The sequence below is a fragment of the Contarinia nasturtii genome, unplaced genomic scaffold, assembly GCF_009176525.2.
Source record: "Contarinia nasturtii isolate CC-2019 unplaced genomic scaffold, AAFC_CNas_1.1 Cnas_scaffold_187, whole genome shotgun sequence".
In the NCBI taxonomy this organism is placed as follows: domain Eukaryota; kingdom Metazoa; phylum Arthropoda; class Insecta; order Diptera; family Cecidomyiidae; genus Contarinia; species Contarinia nasturtii.
Genome location: NW_022197544.1, coordinates 7,131,348 through 7,157,671, shown reverse-complemented (window position 1 = coordinate 7,157,671; position 26,324 = coordinate 7,131,348). Strand labels below are relative to the sequence as shown.

Sequence of the window (26,324 nt, the reverse complement as noted above, 5' to 3'; positions counted from 1 at the left end):
GTGCGAGTAAGCGTACTAGAATACTTGTTTCTGTGTTGAGGAAAGCACATGGAGGAAACGGAAGAAAATGACGAGCGAAATGAAAAGCGTGTATTTTATAAGAGGTTCCAATTTCCGTAGCTGTCATGCTTTGTTCGAATGTTGATTTGAAAGGGGTGAAGTAAGAGAAAGAGAGAGAGAGAGAGAGAGAGAGAGAGCATGAGGAAAAGCATGGTGCAATTTTAAGTATGCCTTATATTGGGTGTGTGATGACAGCTTTTTACCACAGTAATTCCGTCAACCCTAAGTATACACATGAGTGCGATGACTATGGCAGAAAAATGAGAAGCCAATGTACACAAAGACTCAAACAAATGCACACAGATTTTCAAACAGTCCGTTGCCATTCGAATTGTGATTCAATTAATTTCTATATAAAATAAATCATATATGCAAAAGTTTTTGTTGCAATTTAATTGCTTCTATATCATGATAATCTCACTTCTATTGATTTGGGTACAAAAACGGAGCGTGAGATGGCAATGAGGGTGTTTCGGGTGCGAACGAAGAAACAGTGCATCGAATATGTTGCAAAATCGAAATGCCAATCAAACAAATGAATTGAATTCCAATATTTAGAATCAAGTTTCAATATTTTACTAGAGACGATTTAATATCCGTTCGGAGATGATGGTCATGTTTTGTTTTATTCAGTGCTCAATCTCTCGCTCGCAATTTTTTCATCATCTGTTTTTTTCATTCATCGTTTATCTCGTGTCGTGAATTGATCGCCCATGCATGCTATGTGCGCAGTCGGTAATATTCATTTTCAATTACGATCCATATCGTATGTCATATTAGCTGTGTGTATGTTTGTTGTACTTAATCAATTTGAAAAGCATCATCAGATCCCACTGCAAATCGACTCGATTAATGATCAATGAGTTAAAATCCTTATTGAAACATGTTTATATTAATTGATTGAGTGTTTATGAAAGACTTACGATTTTCGTTTCGGTTCAAATGAAATAGAAGAAAGAAAGAAAGAAAAAAATCAATAAAAACTGGGTTGACTTTTGAGCGATTTGTGCCATGCAAACTCATCGTCATCGTACACTTTTTTATCCACGTCTTTATATAATATCGGGCAAATTGATTTTGGTACAAATGTTATGAAAGAACTATGCATCATACCATAGAATCAATTTGGTATAACACACACTCTTGATGCTATGTATTCTCTGGATCGGTGTGGATAAATGACCCCGACTATTTATCCAGAGTATGTATACACAGTTTATATCAACGTAATTGGACTTCGGCATGATGACATCGAACGACTTTGAATTTTGATGGACGGTGGAAAATAACAAACGAGAAATTCATTTCTGAATTGACCTGACTTCATTATGATATTTATATTTTTCGCTATCGTTTCGTTTGCATAGCCGCAAATAATTGATTTTCTTCATTATTTTTTCCTTTTTCTCTTTCTCAACGTCATTCTTTCCTTTTTCGAAATGCACTAATCCATGCTTCGATCCTATCAATATGCCACAACACCTTTCATTCATATACTCATTGCACATGGTCGTGCGCTTTATCGTCGCTGCAGATTTGTCCACCGACACCAAAACTAAGCAATGAATACATGCATGAAATTGATTAGTTTTTTTTTTGTGTGCAATTCGATGTTGTTGTTGTTTTATTCGCTATACCCAGTTTGCCAACTGTTAATTTGCAATCGCATACTTATTTAAACTGTGTACGCTTGCCATTTACGACCATTGGCCATCGAACATTGGTCCATCTATATGCAAATGCATGCACAATATATACAATCAAATATTTAAAATCTCGAGCAAGTTCTAAACGAACACAAACACACAATTTGTTGAGAATGAGAGAGATCGAGAGAAATGGCAAATATGTACTCTCTCTATGATACACACACACACACAAACACGATTCAGAAATGGATCGAAAAAGGGAAAAAGCGAGAGAATTAATAATAAAGTTGGTGCCGTATATCGGTTCGCTTACCATAAAATACTTTCAGCAATTAAGCTCGATTTCAAGCATTAACTATTCATCCAGCTTTACAAGCTGCGCTAGTTTTAATTTGATTTTCCTCTTCTTCACAAATCAACGACCAACTTTTTCTCACTCACTCTTCTCTCTCTCTCTCTCTCTCTCTCTCTCTCTTTCTCTCTCTCTCTCTCTCTCTCTCTCTCTCTCTCTATTACATACGTATAGAAGAACCGGAAAAAAATATATACAGAGAGGATTCCTCTATATGCCCGTTAACTTGATGCAAAATGTAAAACAATGTTTCCATGTTCAATTTACTATAAAATACAACAGTAGCAGCTACTGCAATACTCTTTTAATAAACGAAACGCATTGGGTTTTTATTTTCAAACAGTGTCGACCGATAAAAATGACTCGTTTTATGTGTGTTTGTAATGGGTATAGTGTTGGCCAATAGATAAAATGAAGAAATATGAACTCAATAAATAAAATTAACCAAAACAATGTGTGATGTGAGGAAAATGAGAGCAAAAATTATATTAACAACAATTATATTCACTAGCGCACAACAACAACAATAAAATTAAATAACAAGAATCGCGTCAGCCGGTGGTCATTATGAACTCAAAACAAATTCGTATTGAGTTGCTAAAGTCTAAATTCAAATAAAATTGAAAAGAAAACTTTTTCCACACCCGAAAATCAAATCACATTGAATGAAAGAGTGAATGAAATTGAATGTAAATGGAAAATGGAAATTGGAAAATGGTGTGCATACAATATTTGTGTGCGATACATAAATGTGTGTCTTTTTTTAAAACAAAAAGTGAAAAGAATGAAAGACGAATGAACGCTAACAAAAACATGGAGTGAACATAACAACAAAAAATATGACGACCAATAACAAGCAGCAATGTAAAATGTAGTTCAATAAAAGCCAGAAATCACATCAACAACGAAAATTATTTCAACAGCATTCATTTGATTCGATTTCAATTATTTTGTCATCGATTGATTTGTTGTTAAGCGCGTGAGCGCTCGCGCGCCATCACCTCATTCATTGCATTGTGCATCCATTTTTGCGAGTGTGTCGCATGCTTGCGCGCATTCCGTACTTCAATTTTCGATTTTATTCTTCCAATGTCTGTGTGCGCATAGTCTCATTGGATTTGGCGAATTTATTGCATTTCAATAAGACTTTAACGTGTGCTGTGCTGTGTGTGTATCACCACGAGCACTTTTTTCCCCATTTCTTCTGTTTGATACACTTTTATTCTCGTTTGTCGAACGTGAATGAGGGCGAGCGCGCATTTATTTGCGTTCGCTTATTGACGATTGCTATAAATAATAAAATGCAAAACAACGAAAAATTTCGAAAAATCATTGGTTTTTATTGATTTTATTGTGTACTTGCGCGAATGGGCGCGCGCGCGTGCGATTCGATATAACCAGTGCGAAAATCCGGCACTCTTTCACACAAACACACGAAATGAATAGAAAGAGATGGTAGAGAAAAAAAACCATTGAATGTATATGCTTTGAATGTGATGGCCGTTGCCGAAGCCAAGAGAATGATTTCGAAATCGACCATCAGCAACTACAATTGAATATTGTAATTGAGGACATCCAACGACAATTCCGAATTGTTAGAGAGGAAAACCAACGAACCTCGACAGCGCGAGAGAGAGAGAGAGAGAGAGAGAATATATATATGCAATGATTAAACGAGAACGATAAAGAGAGAAAAAGAAATAGAGAGAGAACCATTCGATAGCAACGGGAAAAATGTGCAGAAACAAAAACAATGCAATCACTGCTTTATGAGCGAGCACATGCGGTTGCTTTCAAGCACAAATGAACCCATGCACACAAATACACAATCGAAAGTGAAATAAAAATGTTTTTTAATTAATTTTTTTTTTTGATAACATAGCTTGGATTAATCGCTGCCAGGGAAAAAGGTAGTTTGGCAACTTTAAGCGATCCAAATGAAGACAATAGCTAAAAATTAAAACGTTTGACCCACCATCCCTGAAGCACATACTCAAAATATTGCATCGTTGTCACATTTTTTTTACTCAATCTCACTTGCTCTTCCACTCTCTCTTTAACGTACCAAGTAAAATAGATGTGTTTGTGTGTGAATCGAAACAATTCACATGCTAATTGCTTTTAGTATTTGCTTGATCAAATCAATCGAAGAATTGTTCACGATTCCAAATTGAAATGGTCGGATGCGATTGCAACAATTTTGCAAGTAAACAATTCGATTTCCGTGCTTACGCACGCAATTTTGATGGTATAGATTTTCCAAAATTGGCGCCCGAATTCTTTCTCTCTGATAACACAATTCAAATTCAGTTGCAAACTAATTGAATGCCATTCACATGAAATCTTCCAGAAATCGATTCGTCCAAAGACACGCACATAAGATTGTTAGGTGATTATATAGTTTCGATTTTGCCTTGTGGCAAACCAGAAAATGTTGCGTACTGCGTCGTGAATTTACGAATGAACAGATACAAAATCGTAGCTTGCACAATCAACACACTGGGCTCCAAATGACGAAAATTGGTTCACAATTAATTCGTATTTAATTGAAGCCATGAATGAAGATAAAAAAAAATCAACAACAGCATTCACATTTCGACGAATTATTTGTATTTTGCCGGCGGTTACTGGGAGTTCTCCCAACGAGATTTTTTCTCAGCGACAAAAACAAACATTGTAAGATGTAATTTAAGCATGTCCAAGTCAAGCATGCATTCACGTAACAACGGAAGTTAAACGACATTAAAAGTGTTTGACATATTGTTTGACTCACCGACATGTGTGTGATGATTTATAAATTACGTCTCGATTGCACGTTTCACACATTTTGCGTGTCTTTTTTGATTCTATGTCTTTCATCGGCAAAATTATCGCTTGGCCAACGACACAGGTAAAAAAAATGAAAATTACACTCGTATTTACTTGATTCATCGTCTGCGTTGGATTTATTCATTGAATGTAAACATTTTGCACGCAATATTTTTATGTTATTTAAAACTGATTTTTTTAAATGTTTCATTCGCTGTATCTTGAACGATGTCTTTGATTCAGAACGGTCGCTATGAAAAGTTTTCGAATCAAAGGTGATTGCTCTATGTTTTTATCGTTTGATGCATTTGTGTCGATGTTGAAGTCTCGTAAAATGTTCTTAGTTTTATTCAATTCATTCATCGCAATTTTCTCTTTTCCGAAAAAAGGGATTGTCATCAATTTCAACCGGTTTCTTTTGAAAATACTCTCATTTGTTTGCATTTCATATCTTAAATTGGGTGTACCTTCATTCACTGTTCAATGACCAATTTCATTTCGTTACACATTTTATCCGATAATTTTATTCGGTTTTGAAAATGAATTTTACATAAATAAAAACAAGTAACCGTTGAAGTCTCATGCTAATTTAATTCCTTTCGGTACCACCACCGCCGTCGCCGCCATTCACAATAACAACGACATAAATTTTGTGTTCGCTTCGACTTTGCATACAAGATTTAATCTCAGAACGTCGTCTGCTTTTCTCTTGCAAAAAATAAATTCCCAACAGCACCTCACCATTGAATGACATTGATTCACACAATGTAACGTAACCCTATTAAAAATGTTCCGTCAAAATTCGTTCTTTTCATCTTTTCTTTTCGTTGTGCGAGGGTGTTTTTTCACTTTTCTTTTGAATATCTTCGTGTTATAGACGAAAAAGCCAACGCTGAACCAAACTTTGTCTTTCATCGAAGGAAAATGTGCATGTTTATTGGCGATCCCCAATTTTAATAGATTTATTAGGCATAAATATAAATTAAATTTCTTAAAGAATAAAAAAAATGCGAGTATTTACAAGCAATCTGCAAGATGAGATGGGGCGATGATTTCTATTATGTGACATATCCCCATTGAGGAAGAATGTAAAAATGTCATGGAAATCAAGTGAAAATGTTGTCGTTTCATTTTTTTCTTCTTCGTATTCAATGGTTCGTTCATTCGTTTTCCCAACGGTGGTCGAATCGTTGATTGGTTCTGCATTTGAAAGTTAGGCATATCCACAAGAGCATTGCATCCAGTTATGAAAGCAAAGAATCAACGGTGGCGAAGTGATAAAATAAATTTGATGAAAAATTTCTAGCAAATGTAATAGGAAAAAGTCAAATACACGCCAAAACTTTTTTCCCAACAATCGGCTGTCGTGTGTTTGTCCAAATTTATTCGGGCATGTACAAAAGTGAACCGAGAACGAAAGATGTGTTGGTGTGATGTATTGTTCGGTTTTACTTGAATTTCGATTAAAAAGTGACTAATTTTTCAATTTGCATAGTAATCAATCTGTCGTCCAACAAAGTTCCAACAGAAAATGGATTTTGTTGGGCTCGTCTTTAATTACTCGGTGCTGGTCATAAATTCAAAGCTGCGGCTTTTATTGACAACAACAACAACAAAAAACTGCACACACTCACGCACCACATACTTTTTTCCAATGGTAAACGTGATTGTCGTCGCGTCATTATTATCTGGTTTTCATGCGGTTCATGAGCCTGGGCACAGACAAAAATACCAAGTAAATTACGAACGAGATGCGAATTCAATCAGTGACATTAAACCCAATATTGGTTATAATTTGGTCTCACGCAGTCACCACTCACACTCTATCTGTCGTTCTTTTTTTCAAAGTCGTATTCTCTCATCTAATTATTAATTATTAAAGCGGCTACTTTCATTGAATTAGCATAGAAAATCTATTTTATTATCTTAACTTTATCGGTTCAGTGGCGCGTGATCTGACAACTCACGTGCTCCCACCACCCTGATTGAAAAATCTTGGGAAACGCCATATTTTTCTTTCGATGAATTGCCAATAAATGGTAATTATCGATAGTAGAGAGTTCGAAAGAATATATTTGATGATCTTAATGCAAAGTATTTAACGACAATCAAGGCAGAGAGAGAGACATAGTTGGCTTTTAGAGAGTGTGGATGACGATTTAATGTAATTTGAAATTACATTCAATCATTTGCCTTTGAACTTCTGTTGATTGGGTAGTTTGAGTTATAATCACGTCAAAGACATCTTATATCGTATTCTTACATGGAGTACAGTCAACTTTTAGTGAGATACAAGGCACTCTATTCAATTCTATATTTGCAGCCGTATTATTACTGAAGTTCATAAACTACATAATTCAAAATTGTCTATATTGCATAGTAACTAGATATTTCTGCTTTGGTGTAAATTTTTGATATTACCCATCCCCCTCTCTATATCTCTCTGTCAAAATGCTGTGAAACATAAATCCATATAAACATCAATTTATTTATATATTGGGTGAAAGTGTACCGTCTAGAAAATGACGATAATATTGCGTAAATTAAGAAAGTGCGTATTGTGAATGTGCGCTCACTTTGCATCGATTTCAATAGAGACAGAATTCTATACATATAATTAAAATCAATTGATTTTCATCTCCAACTATGGGCGGCTAAGATAAATCTCTCTCTCTCTCTCTCTCTCTCTCTCTCTCTCTCTTTCTAGCTAATACAAAATAATATATTTCTGTATTCTCGGTATAATTGAAATTGAACAAGATTGAATGCACTTTATATCATCCACAGTGAAGTTCGCTCAACCGAACTGACACTTGTATTTTGCGAAAACTCAATTTTTCATATTAAACTTTTTGCCGCATTAATTTTCTTTCGTTCTCTATCTCTGCGTTCACACTGATATCGTTTGAATGGGATATGACAAGGGTGGTAAATCTTTGTCTTGATTACATTCATCACAATCAGATGAGACATATGGCAGCGAAAATCAAGTCGAAATACCAGTCGTTTTTTGAATATGTTTTCATTTTTTCAGAGCAAATTCTCGATAAATTGGGAAAAACTTGATTAGATATGTTAGAAAACAGACACTTTGTAACTGAAATGCTGCACTGGTTTGATAGCGATATTGTCGAATACCAAGACAAAATATTTTAAAAGTGGGTCTAAAAACGTATTATTCGGATGAAATGAACATTGCAGCAATTATGTCATATTCATTTTTGACCTTTTCTATCTCGTATGTACTGACAAGTGTAAGAAAAAGATATATACAGGGTGTCCCATTTAAGTAAGCTCACTACTGAGAGACATTTTTTTTGGTTCTATAGAATTTCTGGTTTAACTCAGGTGAAAAGTATAAGCTTAACTAAGAATTTCTATCGGACCCCCAGAAAAAAGGAAAATTAAAAGTCATGCTTCCCGGTATTGATCCATCTATATTAGACAACCTTTATATATCTCTTTTAATCGATTTTCGTTCATTTCTTTTCACTCCAACCGGACTGATCACTACAGTTGGTTGCTTGCGGTTAGTTCGTTTAGTCAGCGAAAAAATTGTGTTGTGTCAGTTGAAATTCATACAAAAAAAAGAAGAAGCAGCAAACCATACACTGTCTATTGCACATGCCACAATCAATTCATATGCACTATTTCAATCGAAAATACATAATTCATAAGCAGCAGCAGCGGCAGCAACATCAACACAGACAGCCAATTCAAAAGCAGAGCGAATAATTTCCAGAGAAAATTGATGGTTTGGCGAAATATATGGTGCTCGATCAAGTAGAACCTTCAATTAAGATTCACGTCCAAAACACAATTAGCTCATACCCCGAAGTGAGAAGAGAATATTTCGATTTTTAAAGTTTGATTCGTAAGAACTTGAATATATATTGGAAGCATAAATAAGCATATATATTACTTTTTGATAAAGGCAACAGCATTGTGCAAAAACCAATAAAGAGATATCGATATTTTGATGGCACAACGACTCTTTATCATATAATGATTATGACAATTATTACCAATGTTAAAATTGTGATTGAGAAAACTGCGCACACCAAAAATTGATCGCAAGACGAGAAAAAAAGAACTCAATACCAAAAAGCAGACGAAAAAGAAAGAGGAACACAATAAAAACAAGACGCAATTCATACAAATGAATGTGAAATGAAGCAAATCACTTTTATTTCGGGTATAAAGTTAACGTTTATTTAACATTTGTTTCACAATCGCTTATTTATTCAAAAGTTTCTTGCAGATGATTCGTTCTCGTTTTCGCTCGGGCAGAGTGTATTTCTGTTCGGCATCATTTATTGCATATCTCTATCTGTTTTACTCTCTATCTCTCGTTCTCGTCCATTCACTTAGTCAATATATTGTTCTTGGTGTCTTTTTTGCGCGCGCCATTGAGCAAGCGTTCTTCTTTTTGTGTGTATGTGCTTCTTATTCCAGCGTTGTTTGCATTTATTTTACTTAAAGTAAACAACGCGGCATCAATTTTAACCAGTGACTACCACGCGGGCCGATAAAGAGTTTCAAAAACCTCTCGAACCAGTTTTGTTTCAATTTTTTTTTTCGTTCTGTTTTCTTTCTCTTTTCTTTTGTTTCTTGCGTTTTGCTCGCATTTTTCAGGCCCGAACGAAAAAAATAAAACTTTTTCTTCCATATCTCCTTATTCTGCATTCAATCTGCTGCATTGAAGCAGCAGCACATCGTTGAAGAAGACTCAAAATCATTTCTTCCATACAGTTACAAGTAGCGTTGCTAATGACTTTTTCTTTTGAATTGCGGCGTTCGGTGTTTCTCTGTTCTCGCCAAAAGAAAACAAACAAAACAAATTGATAGTCTCGTCTAAAAATACACCGAAAAAAAGAGAGCGAAAAAATCGAATTCGTTATCTTTCGTTCGAGAAAAAAAACAGCGTACATTTGTCGTTCAATTTTAACAACCACGAGAAAAAAAAATCACGAAAAAAGTATAAACAAATGTTAAATTCAAAATGATCTCATATCGTTGCTGTTACAAAGCAGAAACTCCGACAACTACGAAAAACAACAACAACAAACAACAACAAAAAAGATCGAAACATATTTTTGGAATCAAATCCAATTTGTCGAAAGTGAAAAAATTCCCTTGCACCGTGGAAAATGGTTCCCCGCAAAGTTCAACTGGAGGCATATTCGAAACACCCAAGTGTTCCTACTAATAACCGATTCAATTGAAATTCACGTTGATCATCTTCGTTTTAGAATTGATAGATTTACATATGCATCGAAATAATTTAATTATCAGGAATTCGATTAGCACATGCAATCAACTATCGAACATATAGTTCAAAGAAACTTAAATGATTGGTTCAAACAACGTGTGTGCATAACTAAAAATGGATAGAGGAGAAAAAAACAAAAAACAGTTGCATCGATATGAGCGTCATGTGAGACATTCCTTTAGAGTGTATACCGTTTGATGCGATCATAATCAAACATTCATTACATTTCTGTTGAGTTCCTTTACATCGCGCGTATTTTATTTTTGAATTGAATCTTATTCTTTTGTTTATTCACCAAGCTATTAATTATTCTGATTGTGTGTGTGTGTGTTTTTTGTATACTTCTTCTTATTCTTTTCGGTCTCTGTCTCTCAAGTTTTCATTTCACTTGTACGAAAATTGGTTTGGCGAGAAGAAAAAAAAACGAACGAAATAAAAATGGAATGATAACAGGAAACCAAGACAAACAATTGTGACGGAGCGGTGAGACAGCGCTAAAAGTGAGATAGAGCAACTCTTCGGTCTTTTTGTTTAACAAATTCAAACCAATCACAGACGAAAAAAAAAACAATCGCGAACGAGGTATATATCTATATAAATTTAGCACACGAAATTGAGAAAGAGAATCGAAACACAGTGCAAAAAAAAAATAAACGTAAAAGAATCAGAATTGCTGCAGAACTTTACGAGAGTAATAAAATAACAATTCGTTAAGGGCAAATTCATCAAATACTTACGACGAAATAAAAATATCAAAGTTGAAAAAGTCCGCAGCATTTAGTTTATACAGAGTGTCGTGAGGGAAAGGAAAAAAAAATCGTAAATTTTTTTTGTGATGGAATCGAACTAAACGGGAGAGTGATAGAGAAAGGAGAAAAAAAAACATCGATCCTCTTAAGAATACATCGAGTTAAGGATCTGCAATGTTTTATCAGACACGCATACAAATCGAATGAGTGTTTCCATCTGGCGAGAAAAAAATGTTATTATTTCATTTTCAGTTTCACATGCATTCACACAGACATACATACATGGACGTCGTCTTTCTCTGTGATCTCGGTGCACATCTGCTACATTTATACATTCCACATTGTTCCACATTGAAACTGACCTGATGCAGTTTTAAGCATATATTCACGTTGAGACAAACCGAGAAAGAGAGTGAGAGAGCATGTATGGTACCGTTGTTGTTGTTTCTCTGTTCGTTTTCATCTGGTATTATTGGCATCTCTGGTTCTCATCGTTTGATCTGATTATGATATATATATATATATATACCCGTTAGTGATTTATGTTGAGCTCTTGCATCGACCCGGATTTATATGATTTTCATCAATTCCAACAAATGAAATGTAATCAATGATGTTTGTAAATACAATTTTTTGTTTCATGTTCCGTTAAAATACTGGTATTCCATGCCACATAAATATGCTTTTTTCTCCGTCTATTTTTATGCTGATATATCAGCAGTCAATCGTGATAAACATCAGATGCAGAAGAATAGCGAAATTCGATGTAAATGTTCAATAAATTCCGTATTGTCTTCTAGCTTGCGTTGAATATTTGAATTTATATTATTATTTTTTTTTGGTTATCGTTGCGTCTCTTGTAAAATCTATAAATTTCCCAATGCAATCATACTCACTCTTGGCCTTCATTACATTTGACGAACGCAGCTGTTGGCCATTCAAATATTAAGGATGCACTTTATGACTACTTTTAATTTTCCACAGCGATATAGTATATTTAATGCTTGCGAAAAATGCGAAGAAAACGGCTCCACTTTTACTATTTTATATTTATTTTTATGCATTTCAAAATGGCATTTTAAGATGAAGTGAAAGAAATGTTGTAATTTAGTTACATTCTCTTGCTTCATGTTATTATTACGATTTTACGTTTGTTTTTGTGACCTCCTCTGTGCGAAGAAAATTTCTGCTGTCTGAAGTACTCCCGTTTTATAATTTTTCGTTTCGTGTTTTTTTTTCGCTCTTCGCATCATCGGATGTTAACAACATTGCTTGTCATGATACAGATGCATTTAATGGTGGTATTTAATATAATCGAGCGACATAAGTTATGATTTCGATCATAAAATGTATTCAGAATGTTTACTTCATTAAGCGAACACAAAACAATTAATATGGCTAACTGTGAACATACAATTTGGAAATGATTCAAAATTGAGAGCTAAATTAACAAAATGGTGTTAAATAAAGACGCACAAAGTGTTCGTGTTCGTGCATCTTCTTGATATAAATTATTATTGGTGAATGCAACTACCAAAACGATCGAAATTAATTGATACACGTTAATAGAATTTTAATTACGATTTCCTGTGTAAGTCAACTTGAAAGAAAAATAACGTAAGAAATAAATATTCAAAATTTCTTACATTTCCTGATCATCACAAACACAAATTAGTAACAGGCAAAAAAACAACAACTACACTATCCTGCTGTCTCTCTGCTCGATTGTATTTTAAACTTTGCTCTTTCTTAAGACAATGTGTAATGCCAAACAGCCATCGTCGTCGATACGTTCCATTAAGCATTCTTGCAGCGGTTTCACATATCATAATTTATCTAATTATCATTATAATTACTATTGTTAAATTGAATAACTACCAGAACAATGTAAAAAATATATATATAATAATCGCGTTTCAAATTAGAATCATTTAATGAGATAACTCAAGTTCATTATTCTCTTGTCCTCGTCAATATTCCCCCCAACTAGTTTTCGTTCTTCATCTATTACTTTCTTTTGGTTCTGGTTTTCTCGCAATTATGAGATTCATTTCCGAACTGGACGCATGGAAAGTAATTAAAAATGTAAAAAGAAAAACAAACAACTGGAACTATAATAATAGTAATAAAGAAATGCAACACTATAAATATGTTCAAACTAGCAAAAGTGTTTCAAACAAAACCGAATACGTGGGCTTGTGTGTCTGGGTCAGTATATCGAAATGCATATTGAAAAGAAAAAGAAACATTACAAATTATTTTCTGCACTAAAACACAATGTATAAATAATTCGAATGACTGAGCTACTGTGGAAACATTCTATAATTTATCCAATCGATTTGGAATAATTTAAAGAAGAAAAAATTAAATCAAATTGCGTCAATGGTCGACTAGTTGTGTTTTTTGAATTTCAATTTCATCTTTCGTTTTTATTTACATCGTTATGTTCCGGTATGTCGAATCAATGAGAAATTGAAATGAAAATATAATTCAATCAAACTGGGATCGACAGACCAAAGGAATTTTAAATGTGAATTAAGATTGAAATCGAAACTCTGTCGCTCACCCTTTTCTCTTCATTCTGATCATTAAAAATCGCAGAAAATGATAAAAAAAAAAAACAAATCATCGAGATGAGAAATAAAGTGCATTTGTGTATGGAATAAATGACAAATGAAACAAAGGGTGCAAATGTCGATTGCTTAACGAGATAAATATATATATATATATAGAGAGAGAGAGAGAGAGAGAGAGAGAGAACGCTGCGTAATTAACTTTTACCTACTTCAAGCTGACAGCCTGAAATAATTATCACATCGTAAAGAACATGGCAAATAATGGCATTTAAAAAGAATAAAAAAGAAACGGAATGTAAAGGAGCATGTTTAACCTGTTCCGTTCTCTTTTTTTCTGTATATATACCATTGTGTTGGTACAACAAAAAAAGAAGAAGAACAATGTCGCTTTTGCGAAACTATTATTTCATTTTAGCGTTTTAATTGTGTGTCGTAAGAAAATAGAATGAGCATTAAAAAAATGGCAACAATTTCGAATTCGAGCATGCAATTTAACAAGAATAACGCATTTTGCATTGAGACACACGTGTGGCCATATCTTGAATTATTTAATCTATAAACAAACAATCGCGCTCGCAACGGAAAGAATGAAGTGATCGTCGGCCCTTCTCTTTTTTAAATTTTTTGTTGTTGTGTCATGCATTGCCTTTTGTTTACTAGTTAAGAGGCGTATAAATGATGTTCTTTTTTCTTTCTGGAAAACAAATGCAATTTAATTCAATTCGTGATTCCTTCTGCTTGATTCACTTTTTAACAAACAAAAAAAATCTACAATTTATACTATTCAAAGCGTTGAAGCGCATTGAAATGGTTTACCGTCAATATTATTCGTGCATTTGATGGGTTTATTATCTGTTCTCCATTTCAAGGTTGCCAAAAATACGACTTTTCATACATAATAAATTTGAAGTCTCAATTGAATTGAACATTTTCATGTTACTCACGCTCTTAAAAATATTTATATTTATGCACCCACAACGTACCTTTGGTAGTATGATACTGCCAACTTGTCCTTTACCCTTTTTTCCTTTTTTATTTTTACAATTGTATCTAAAATACACACGTATTTTAATAATAATGCATCATTGTTTTGATAAATTTCTTGTTAATACCAATATTAGGCATTGGCGCATTCGATTTTTCCCCCTATTTAAATACCACACCTGACATCTCATCGCTACACATTTACATTATGCGTAAGAAATGCACTCATTAATAAATATATTTTCTTGCTGCAATTATTGCCACCGACATCTCTCCCTTCGTTCGTTCTGAGTATCCTTTTCGCTGCTATAATAATGGCATGAAAATAAACATGATACGATTGTGTATCGGTTTCGGACGGTGATTTTAACCACACGCAAGCTCATCAAAATTAAAATATAAACTACTCAAGTCAACTATGTGTTTGTATATTAAAGAGAAAGGGAGAGAGAAAGAGAAAGAACTTCTATATATGAGAGAATATGTTTCCATTCGAATTGGGGTGTACGAATAGTTGGCAATTTGTGAAAAGACTTATCTTTTCAAATGTTCGTTTATTAGTTCAACATATTTTATGTGTATCGATTTGACTTGGAATGAAACAGGACTTAAAACTGCATGTATACGATATGTTTTATATGTCTCAAGTAATTCTTCTTGCATTCCTTTGTCTTGAAATTTTGGTTATTCTTTATAGAGTTTTCTGCTTAAACCGAAATAGTTGAATCGTGTGCACTCGTAGTATTTCACCAAAAAAAAAACCGGTTCAGTATCAAATCTACAAAACCGTCTTAAAATTATTATCACACTTCCACAATGTATCTAAAGTTTTTACTTTTTCGACCGCCTTGAATTCCAGCTACCAAAGCGATTTTATGTATCTATTTCTTAACATCTTCTTAACGCTTATAATTCCAATGGTTTTTGTATGTGGCTTCTTCGTTTGCAAAACAACTTGAATTAGTGTAAAAACGTTGCATGCTATTCAGTTGTGACAGCGAATAAAATGTAATTTAAATGAAAACTAAGATACAAATTTCACTCTTCCTCTCTCTCTCTCTCTGCTTTTTTCACATAACATTTATAGTATTTATTTTAAGAAAGTGAGAGAGTAGATACCACGGAATATGATAAATGTGCATTTATGCTATTATAGATATTGCAAATTTTGTAAAGATGAATTCCATTATGGTAGGTTCAAAGTAGAATACACTTGCTTTAACATAATGAATGAAAAGCAGAGCATTGAAAATGGAGTGAAGATGGTAACATAATAGCACGTTTGGAATTTCAATTTCGAGATCTATGTGAATAAAAATGCAATTTTCATTTGGCTTTTGTATCAAAATTGTGTAATGATATTTCCAAATGCCATATCTGACACACACACACACACAAACGCACAAAGACACACATGCAGACCCCTTTTTCTCTGTCTTTCAAAATGTCTGGATAGCAGTGATGAGTCTGTGTATGTTGTTTGTCACAAATTGGAAAATCCATAATCCTATTGATGCACACGATGATATAGCATATTTGGTGTGTGATTTAATTGTTTATTGAATAGCAACTGATTCGAATGCACTTCAAAATATGACAATTGCAATGAAACTGAAATGTCTCATTTCTATCTGTGTGTTATCTCTCAATTTGATGTAAATCATGAAAATCTTATTAAATTCAAATGATGTTTCATTGAACGTCATCGATATTATGTGTGTTCATTTTGGGTGTAAAATGGGGGAAATTAAATCATTTTCCGAATTTGTTGATTTTCCGGCCAAAGATCTTGGTCATTCAATTGTTGAAAGCAAGTGAATTTTACATGTTGACCCAAAAACTTAACATGGCAACAAGTCACATTGAAATCCCGAAAACTTTTCCATTGCAAAAGTATTCAAAATTTAAAACCAATACAGCTGACATTTGGTATGGTTGCGTTTTGTCTCCAATGTTTTCAACCGCATTGGTTTCTCGCAAAATACGTTCTGGCGAAAAAGAATGTTATTGCGACTTCATCGTTATTGACACTTATATTGCTATGGGGCTGGAACAAAGAGCCATTGAAAAGTTTTCAACTTGATATCGAATTTTACTTATGGAACATTGTATGTTTGTGGTACTTTAATTTTTATTCGCTGATCATATCAAGACTAAAGGGTTTTGGATCAATTTGTTTCCATACGAGAATCGGCTCTCGCACAACGAAAAACGATGATGCCGTGCATATGCATAAAACTTTATTATCAGCTACATATGTGCATTGTGTGTGTGTCTGTGTGTCTGTGTGTCTGTGTGTCTGTGTGTCTGTGATGTATGCGAGAGAAAGGAGAATGAGAAACTACAAAACGAGCACTCTCATGTAGATTTAAACGATTTGTTCAAGAGCTTCGAAGCTTAACAAAGATCCATATCACTTCTAACTTTGGTATTGTCAATACTTTTGGAATCTTGTCGTTTTAACGAGAAGCCAATTCTTCAGCTGCCAAATCGGTATAGCTTCTTTTGTTACTATCACTAGACCTTCCGCTTTAGTTAGTGCATAAAATGTTTTTTTCTATATAAATTTCGATAGAAAGAAAGACAGACAGAGAGAGAGAGAGAGAGAGAGAGAGAGAGAGAGAAAGAGGGAGTTTGCTTACTTTATATTAATGATCCGGCTGTACAACTAACTGGTATTTTGTAAAATCTATGGGACTGCATGGGCTGTGTGTAAGTGCATAGGCTTACAAAATAAATACACACACATACACCAATACATTGACTCATTCACATACGCACAATCAAATACAGTCCAATTGGCTTAACTTGGATGCGAGTGTATAATGCATTAAACTTAATCAATGGATGTACTTCAAGTCTCAAAAAGCCTATGCAAAACGTTTGGCTGCGTCTGTTGCAGTTACATGCCGCGCATACTGCATATGCTAACGAGATATGTACCACATATATGCCCATATCAACGAATTTTATTTAAACGGCTACAATATTCGCGTGTTCCATGCAAAATACGATTTGTTGTATGTTCTCTGTGTTGTTTACATCAAATCCCGACTAAATTCGAAATTTGCATCGTCAACAAGATGGACCGCTTGCATAGGGGTATATGCATTTTACACGCGTCTATAATGCAGATAACGTTGAAAAAATGTTGGTATACTATGTATTTTTTTCGCCACTTTTCATCCCTGCAATTAAAGTAAACTTTGTTTCTGCATACTCCCACATAGAGTTATATTTTGTATAAATGCTGCATAGATTAAAGCCAAAATTTTCATTGTAAACATTTTTTTGTTAAACATGAAAACTATTTTCAACAAAAACAAATACAATTTTTCCCTTACCGACATGTGTATATAATAGAAATATTTTAAATTTTCAAACAAGAAATAGCTGGTACAAAAGGTTTGGACGTAATTGTTTTGTAAATATCGATCAATATGTACATTGTTTTTGACTATCAATCCTCTGCTATCAACTGTAATTGATGTAATATTGTTGAAAAGCGTCATCTGCTTTTCAAGAGGTGAAACAATTTAAACATGTACTCATTGCCAGAATACAGTGGCCATCAATTTGTAACAGGCACTCTTGAATCAAGGGTCACACATACTCGTGTTTATTTCAGCATTTGTGAAATTGATTATTTCACATCGAAAAGTGGGCAGAGAATATGCGTTTTTCTCCATTTTCAATTAAACCGAACTCATCGAGTTCAACCTAAGGCTTTGTCAATTCATTCGGCTTAAAAAAATTACCATTAAATCCTAATATCAGAGAGAATAAATTCTTTGTATGTAATTCAATTTCATATCTCGGACAAAGTGAAAATGGACAAAAGAGCTTTTTCTTCGGGTCAAAATACAATTGAAACATTTTTTCCTTTTCTTTCTCTTCCAAAAACGCAGGCAAACTAAAAGCCTTAAAAATAAACAGTAACCAATTACTCGTAGTTAACTACTCGTAATTGTTACAAATGTTGATCAATTTTCGCACCAAAAAATCAATAATAATTCATTAAGCTTCTTCAAAGTACTTAATAGTAATAATATTTTATCCTTTTTGGTATTAGAACGTCCAAATGGGTGAAAATCGGATGTGAAGGTTCATTAACGAAATTCTCTGCAACGACTGTTGCTGCATTAATAATAATTTTTCATTTTTCTCAAAAAACATACGGTATAAGCGTTTCGATAATTTCTAATTTTTGAAAAATCTATCAAACGTTCAATTTTGCATTTGATTTAATGGGTGTTGTAGTTTGGCTTATTCGCTTATTCGAACAATATGTGCATATTTGAGAAAGAGAGTGTGTATAACAGTAGACTTAATAAATTGCCGTGTGTGCTGTGTACTTATCATTAGATTTAACCTGGTTACTGGAAATATTTCCCATTTTCATATTCTTCAGTGGACGTTCGATGAATGTGCGCATTTCTGCATAGTTCATTCAAATTATGCGTGTTCTATTGGCGGCGGCCACGGCAACGATGGCACATATGAACATTTTCAGAGAGCAATATACACAATCGACAATGATTTATCCTTTTGATACTGAGTTCATCTTTTCCATTGTCTCACATGCACGCCCTGCCTCTGTCTCTTTCTCTGTAGCAACTGTGATATTAATGTTTTTGTGTAAACATCTAATAATTCGTGGTTAGCAATGGAATTTAGAGTGCAAAACCAAAGCATCTACGCGAACAATTTTCCTTCGCTCAAGAGACCGGATGAATGCGATTTTTTTTGTTTTCATTTTAACTTTAACACTAGCTGCTCATGCAAAATGAATAGCATTTAATACTAGACACAGACACACACATTCAACCAAATTTGGTGTTGGTTTTATTTTACATTTTACGGGTCTGGCTTTGTTTGGCTTATAGGTTTTTGTGTTGGTATGCACGGTAGAGCAAGAGAGGTATGTAATGCGCGCGGAAAACGTGAGTACATAAGCGCTTCACCATTATTGTCGTAACGCATTTTGTAATTCGCAATTTGCACGTTAAATACTGAGCGCACACGAAGCCGCGTTCTCTCAATCTTCCATACACACACACACACACACACACACACACACGCACGCACATACACGAATAGCAACAAAGCACGAAATGCAAATAAAATCCAACGAAAGGAAAATAGTAACAATTAGAAAGCGAACCATAGCATAAGCAACAATGAGTTAGTGACTACCACCACCGAACAAATGTTCCTCCGGCGTAAACCGATAGAAAACGCTCATGAATATTCATGATGTTTTTGGCATCCGAACGAGGCTCATCCAAATGAAAATCTACCCATGGGAGCCATTTTTGATGCAGAAACCACCACCCATCCCATGCCACCAATTGCTTGGGTGTTTTGCAAGTGGCCATGAGATTCACCTTTCAAATCAGCTTTGCTTGTATATATATAAATATTTCTCATCGCCATGAGCTGCACGAAATTTCTTACACGAACCCACACACATTGCTTGAGTGTTAAGCTGCAGCACTTGTCTCATGACTTGGCTCTCGACTTTACAAAGTCCGATAGAGAATTGAAAAATCTTTGCATCTGACAATAAGTCTTTTTTATTACTGCACGAATTTTCCATGTACAATACGCGCCCAATGCAAACGATGAGGAAAAGTTTTGAGCTTTGTTTCACCATTACTTCGATTTTGATTTAAGAAGCTTATTGGGCTTTACGAATAGTGGAATGAGAATCAGTGTGTGTTTACTGGTCGATTTTGTTGTTAGTTTGTTGCCACCGCTGCTGACGCTCTTAGATTATAAATTTCATTACAAGCTTTCGTTCCTTTTTTCCATTCTCTTTCTTTGCTCAAGTAAATTACACGACAACTGGGAAAATCCATAGGCAAATAACATAAACAAAATCAAAATTAAGCACAAAATGCCATTTGATGATCGCAAACATCTTTTGCGTATTTCTTGTAGTCGATGTTCGAAATTTTTCGCTTGCATTTCCCTGGGTTATGGTTGGTAACTTCTCATTGTATTTTCTTCTATGGAAATATATTTTTTTGTTTGTTTCGCTAAAATCTTGACTAACTTTTAGCTTTGTGCTTGTATATTGTTTTTCTATGTTCGATGGATGTTTAGCAGCGTTTAAATTATTGTACACGCACTTATTTTTCTTCCACTTTGGTTTCTTGAAAATTACCACTTCACCAAATCTCCTTCTCCTGCTTCGTACCAGAGTATAACCGAAACGAAAAAAAAGAAAGTGAAAAAATGGTTTCGTGTACATCATTCTTTTTTTTTGTTTGGTTTTGTTTAAAGAAAAGTTTTGACACGAGAAAAGTGTTGTTTATCATCATTTAGTAGGTTCCATATACTTTATAGCATTGTGTGTGTGTTCTGTCATTTTCGCGCGTTCTGTACACACACACAATTTTCTATTTATATTTTGAAGTTGAGATTCATGTTTCGACTCGCTTGTTTGCTATTCCATTTGGCGTCTTTGTCCTTTTGCATGTTGTTGTTTTTTTATCTTATGTGTATGCGCGTACTAAAGAGCGAATGTGGTATGTTTTTTTGTTCGTCGATATGGCTCGTTGGATAAACTTATTTTTTAAGCTGCTTCCGGACTACCAAGTGGTCGTCTGTTCCACAAATGCACACATACACAAAGACACCAAAAAGTACCGAACAACAACCAACAAATATATCTATGTTTATTCTTGACAAACAAGTAAAACTACCAGAAAGAAATCCCTTTCTATCTGTGCAGTTCTGTCTTCCTTATTTTCGGTGTTAAAATCCAATATGCACAGAAGCATTGAGAGAATCTTCCGATTGGCGAACGATGTGAATGAAATGTTGAGAAAAGCTTTAACATTTTTCGGTGGTTTACAATTACCGAAGACAGTTTATTGGAGCCAAAAGTAAAATACGATCGGAAAAAGACCAAAGACAAACAAACACACAAAATCTATGTATTTATTGGAATATTTGTCCTTTTTGTATGGTTGTATGTGCAATGAATGACGCGAAAGGCATCGTAGCAGAAACAGTAACGCATGTTAAATCGACCGAAAACAGTATTTTGCTCGATCTTTCTTTATGTGTATGTGTGTTGTGTGCCGTTTGTTTGGCATGAAACTGTTTTGCGCAGTTGTTATTGTTATCCTGTTGATGTTCGTTGTTGCCTGCTTCTGTTGTTTTTATTGTTGTTCCGTTAACGAAGTTTTTTTGTATGCCATTGTTTTTGGATAAATGTAACTGTGCATATGTGTGTCTATATATTGTCGCCTGTTGTTTCGCACGGTTGTTCATTTAAGTCGTTTCGCAAAACTTCTCATGCATAGCACTGGCCATTTATCTTGAATCGGCAAAAGTTTTTGTATCATTTTTGGCAGATTGTGCTAATCTTAATCGATATTCTTGCCCTTGATTTCTGCCCATTTTCATTATGCCATATTTTTTTTCTTTCTGTTCGTTCTTGTCCTTCTTCATTTTCTTCATCCATTTTGTGGTGGAGTATGTATACAGGCGAGAGTGGATATTGTTTTTACCACATGATGACCAAATACCGAAACGACATTCTTGACACGACACAAAAGAGTAAAAAATGCCGCGAAGATGGAACAAGAAGTCGAAAATCACTGAAACAAAACCAATAAAAACTCTTTCGATATTTTTTACGATAAGTTTTCCGCATGTCAATATGCCCCACCAAATTAGCATTAACAAATGGAACATGGATAAGAAATGGGTACTACATCGAGAGACGAAAAACAAAAAACGGGTGGCAAAAATTGCAATTTATTTGCTTTCACAAACATTTATTATTTGAGCAGTGACAGAACAAAAAAAAATCCAGGGAATCGTATATATTCAAGGATTAGAAACTGGGTTAAACCAATAAGAGAAAAACGGAGAAGTTCTTTTAGCATTTACATTTCATTAGCGGAACACAATTTTTATGGAAAATATCAACTTTGGTGTGTGATAAATTTGGACTGTTGATTTCAATTACTGAATATAATACGTGTATTTTTTTCACTTCGGCCGTCGTATTCGTATGTATGCCATATGCAATGAACAATGTATGTCAAACTTCATTGATACATGTATGGTTGAAAAATGTAATTGTGTTAGTCATGCATACTTTTACGACAATCATATATCAAATGCATTTTAATTAAAAAAGCAAAGTGTGTGCACAATTTTTTTTTTTATTCATTCTAACCGATATGTAATTTTTTTTTCTCTCCTCTATTTATTCTCTCTACAGCGATGATAGTCGTGCAAACAAGTGCGGCTCAACAGCAAAAATTTAAAGTAACGCCACATGATTTACAAGTGCTGGAAGGTTCGGAAGCGGTTCTTCGTTGTGAAGTATCAAATTTAGCTGGACAGGTGCAATGGACAAAGGACGGTTTTGCATTAGGTAAGTAGTAGGCACCCTTTCATTTTCATATCGTCAAAATATTGCATCATATTATTCGTTTGGCGGACATTTTTTTTTACTATTGCTGCTATCAAAATAGAGCTTTTATTTCCCGGAGGCGCTTGGCATAGTGCGCAATTTGTCAAAGTTGATCCCAAGCATTTATTGCACCAAAAGCATTAATAGTGTGTATTTTATCTGCTTTTTTTCCATCTCGATTTGAAGCTTTTTTATTCGTGAACCCAGGCATTTTTCATTCGCCGTTCTGTGTGGCGAAATAACCAATAGCATTTTTTTTGTGTATGTCGTAATTGTTAAAGTTGTTAATAAATTATTTTTCAACACAATACCCGGCCAATTTTTTTTCATTTCGATGCCGTTGGTGGTTGTCGATCTTTGTTGCGTGTTTATATAATTTCATTGATCGCTTAAAGCGCTTGAGCGGCTTAAATTCAATAGAATATTGCAATATCAAAGCACTGATAGACTATAACATTGACTATCACGTTGATAAATTGTAATGGATTTTGCAAATTGAACATGTGTTCATTCTTTCATTTTTTCCTCATCCACCCTTTTATCTCCATTGTGCTCATTCATTACAAAACAGTGGTTTATAGTCATAGGTCCACATGCCAATCTAAATCGGAAAAGATGGGTCACCAAACATCTGCCATTCCACAACAGTGTATACAGCTCGAATTTTATCAAAAAAAAAAAGAAGCTCTGAGTAAATTTCCATATTCTTTGTTCTCGTGTTTAAAGTTTTGCATAGAGAACGGTGCGAATTGGCATTCATTCTCATCGGGAGATTTTGTGCAAATGATTTTGCACAGAACTTGTGGTGTATTGAACGAGACCGCAAGTCCCTGATGCCAAACCATTTAATGAATTCCATTCATTTACGCTATCGAATCCAATTACCAATATAACGCGATTAAATGTTTTAATGAAAGCGCACAAAATATGCAAAACGCCAAATCAAAGCTTTTGTTTTATATCAAAAAATCTGTCAGCTCCAATGGTAGCAAGGAGCAAACGCAGCTGAGAAAAGCACGATTACCATCACAACTACCACCATTGTTGCTGTCACTCATCGATTGTAAAGATTCTTTTTTTTTGTTCCTCGAAAATTTGCACATTTATAGCTGACTTTCATATGGATCGATTTTGAAGCTCTATTATGCATGTCATGATGCGCGCGAGTGCCTTAGCAAATGATGAGAGAGAGACAAGCGATGAAAGAATTTCTTTCGAAACAATTTCAAACAGAGATGGACAGAGAAATATGCTCGTGAACATTATTGAATGGGAAATAGAAAATGCGAAACAAAATAATAACAGGAAGTTTTTAAGTGCGTGCTTATCTTTGCAATTGAAACTTCTATACATATGACTATATCAAGTATATTCGCGACCGCAAAACTCAAAACATGAATCGTGCTATTTCGTGAAAATTTATCATGATATCGCGGCAACAATGACTGCGGCATACTAATGGTGATGGCAATGGTGGCAAGAGGCTTCGAATTACCATTCTTAGTTTTAACTCTCTCGAGTGAGTGTTATTCATATTATTCTGTAGCACTCTTCTCTATCTTCCTCTCATACTATTATGTCTGTGTTTTGCGGTCGCTAATTGGCATTCCTTTTTCATGTTGCGTAGAAATTTGATTTAGCGGTTTGCATACCAAGTCAGAGATACAGAGGTATGAACAATCGATGCTCTTCTCTATCATATTTGAATCGAATAAATGATTTCTTGATTATTGTTTGCTTTTCATCTCTCCCTCTCTTTCCAAATTAATTCAAAAATAACACGAATAGTGACTATGCTAATTCCTCTTCTACCACATCTTTCTATTCATTGCTTTCTATTTTCAGTTTTGATAAATCATAGATGCATCATTTTTATCATGTTTTCAAATCGAATATAGTGCCTTGCACTTAAAAACCTTGATGCAAAAATAGTAATCATTGAATTGCGATGGAAATGTATCGAATAATTTGGGTAATTTCAAATGCAAATCATGTCCGAGAAACTAGTCGACTGTAAAACGATATCATTCCGTACCTCTATTTAGTAGAACAACAGTATTCCGTTTTATCTACAAAAAAAAAAGAACAAGGTCGACGCACAAATTTTCTGCGAAATTTGAATCGCCTCACGAAACTTTTTTTCCCCTCTATACACTTGGATTAATTTGTTTGTGTGAAACTGGCCATTTTGCATTGTTCCACTTGAAATCCATTTTCTTTCTTTCGATCCCTCTGTTTCAATGCAAAAAAAAGAGAGAATTGTTTTTGTTTACCTTTCACGTACATTTGAGCTAGTAAATCATCCCATTTTGTGTTGTGTCGTTTTGTTCACAAACAATAGAAGAATATAAAAATGTACACGATTAACCTCGGCAATTGAGGCTATACGATTCAGTCTGGCAATTGGGTCGCGAACAGTGATGCGACGACCGCTTAGCGCATTTTCGCTTTAAAAGACGGTTTTAATGCATTCATTCTTCGTTTCACATGATAATTCAGTTTTTATGTAGCCGACGAGTATTGAATAGTAAAATAGGTGAAGAAAATCCGATTTGCGTTTTCTGCACAAAAAGAGAAAAAAAAAGAAATAAAGAAAGAGAAACAACAATAACAACACGGGAAATTTACAAGTGACACACAAAAATAAAAAGGAACTGAAATTCCATCGAATGTTACTCAACGTCTTAAAATTTCTATGCGCTTTAGGATATAAAAGAAAGCGGCAAAATTAATTTAGATAATTTTGGGGAAAAGGGTATGCGTTTAATAAAATGATTGCGTCTTTTGTTCACACAAATGAACCGACCATCACAACCATCATCGTAAGCGACAGCATAACCAGCCAACAGACAGAATAAGCTGCAAACTGGAAAATCCAGAAACAAAGCGAATAAAAAAACAACAACCAATTCAAATGACTTTCTTAGCGGTGAGGCGCTTGATTTTTTTTTTCTGTTGCGCCACCGAGCATAAAAGCCAAAACGGATCATAAAAGACGGTTAACAATGGTAATGGATAATTTATTCGCTTCAGCTTCTTCATCCGATAATACTTGTACATTCATAACATGAACCATGCAAAACTCGTTTGTAAAGTTCTTTCGTGACGATGGTGTTGGTCGTCATCGTCTTGTATAATGTTATCCAACATGTATGACCGAGATATATTTCTATCTCTTGTGTCCCTTGATATGGCGGGCCAAACATCGATGTCTTTCAATCATCTAGTTACAGTGTGTTGATGCCCAGCAAATTTTCTACTCGTTATCAAAATGATGAAAGTTCCAAGATCGTGTGGAAAGAAATGAATTGAAGAAAAGTTAGAAGAAAAAAAAATATTCGCAGCTGTCTGTGCTCATTAAAAAGGAGCTAGTTCGAGTCGGAACATTGAACTAATTAAAATTTATTTTAAATTATGTTATTTTTTGAATTTTG

General features: G+C 34.3%; 1 protein-coding gene across 6 annotated transcripts in view; it reads left to right on the top strand.

The window, feature by feature from the left end:
- Positions 1 to 26,324, top strand: part of LOC116352131 (nephrin) — a 380,040-nt gene that overhangs the window by 241,022 nt on the left and 112,694 nt on the right. For all 6 annotated transcript variants that reach the window (XM_031784450.1, XM_031784446.1, XM_031784452.1 and 3 more), the window contains one exon: positions 22,696 to 22,851. In XM_031784450.1, the coding sequence (XP_031640310.1) occupies positions 22,696 to 22,851 (156 nt within the window). The remainder of the gene's footprint in view (positions 1 to 22,695; positions 22,852 to 26,324) is intronic.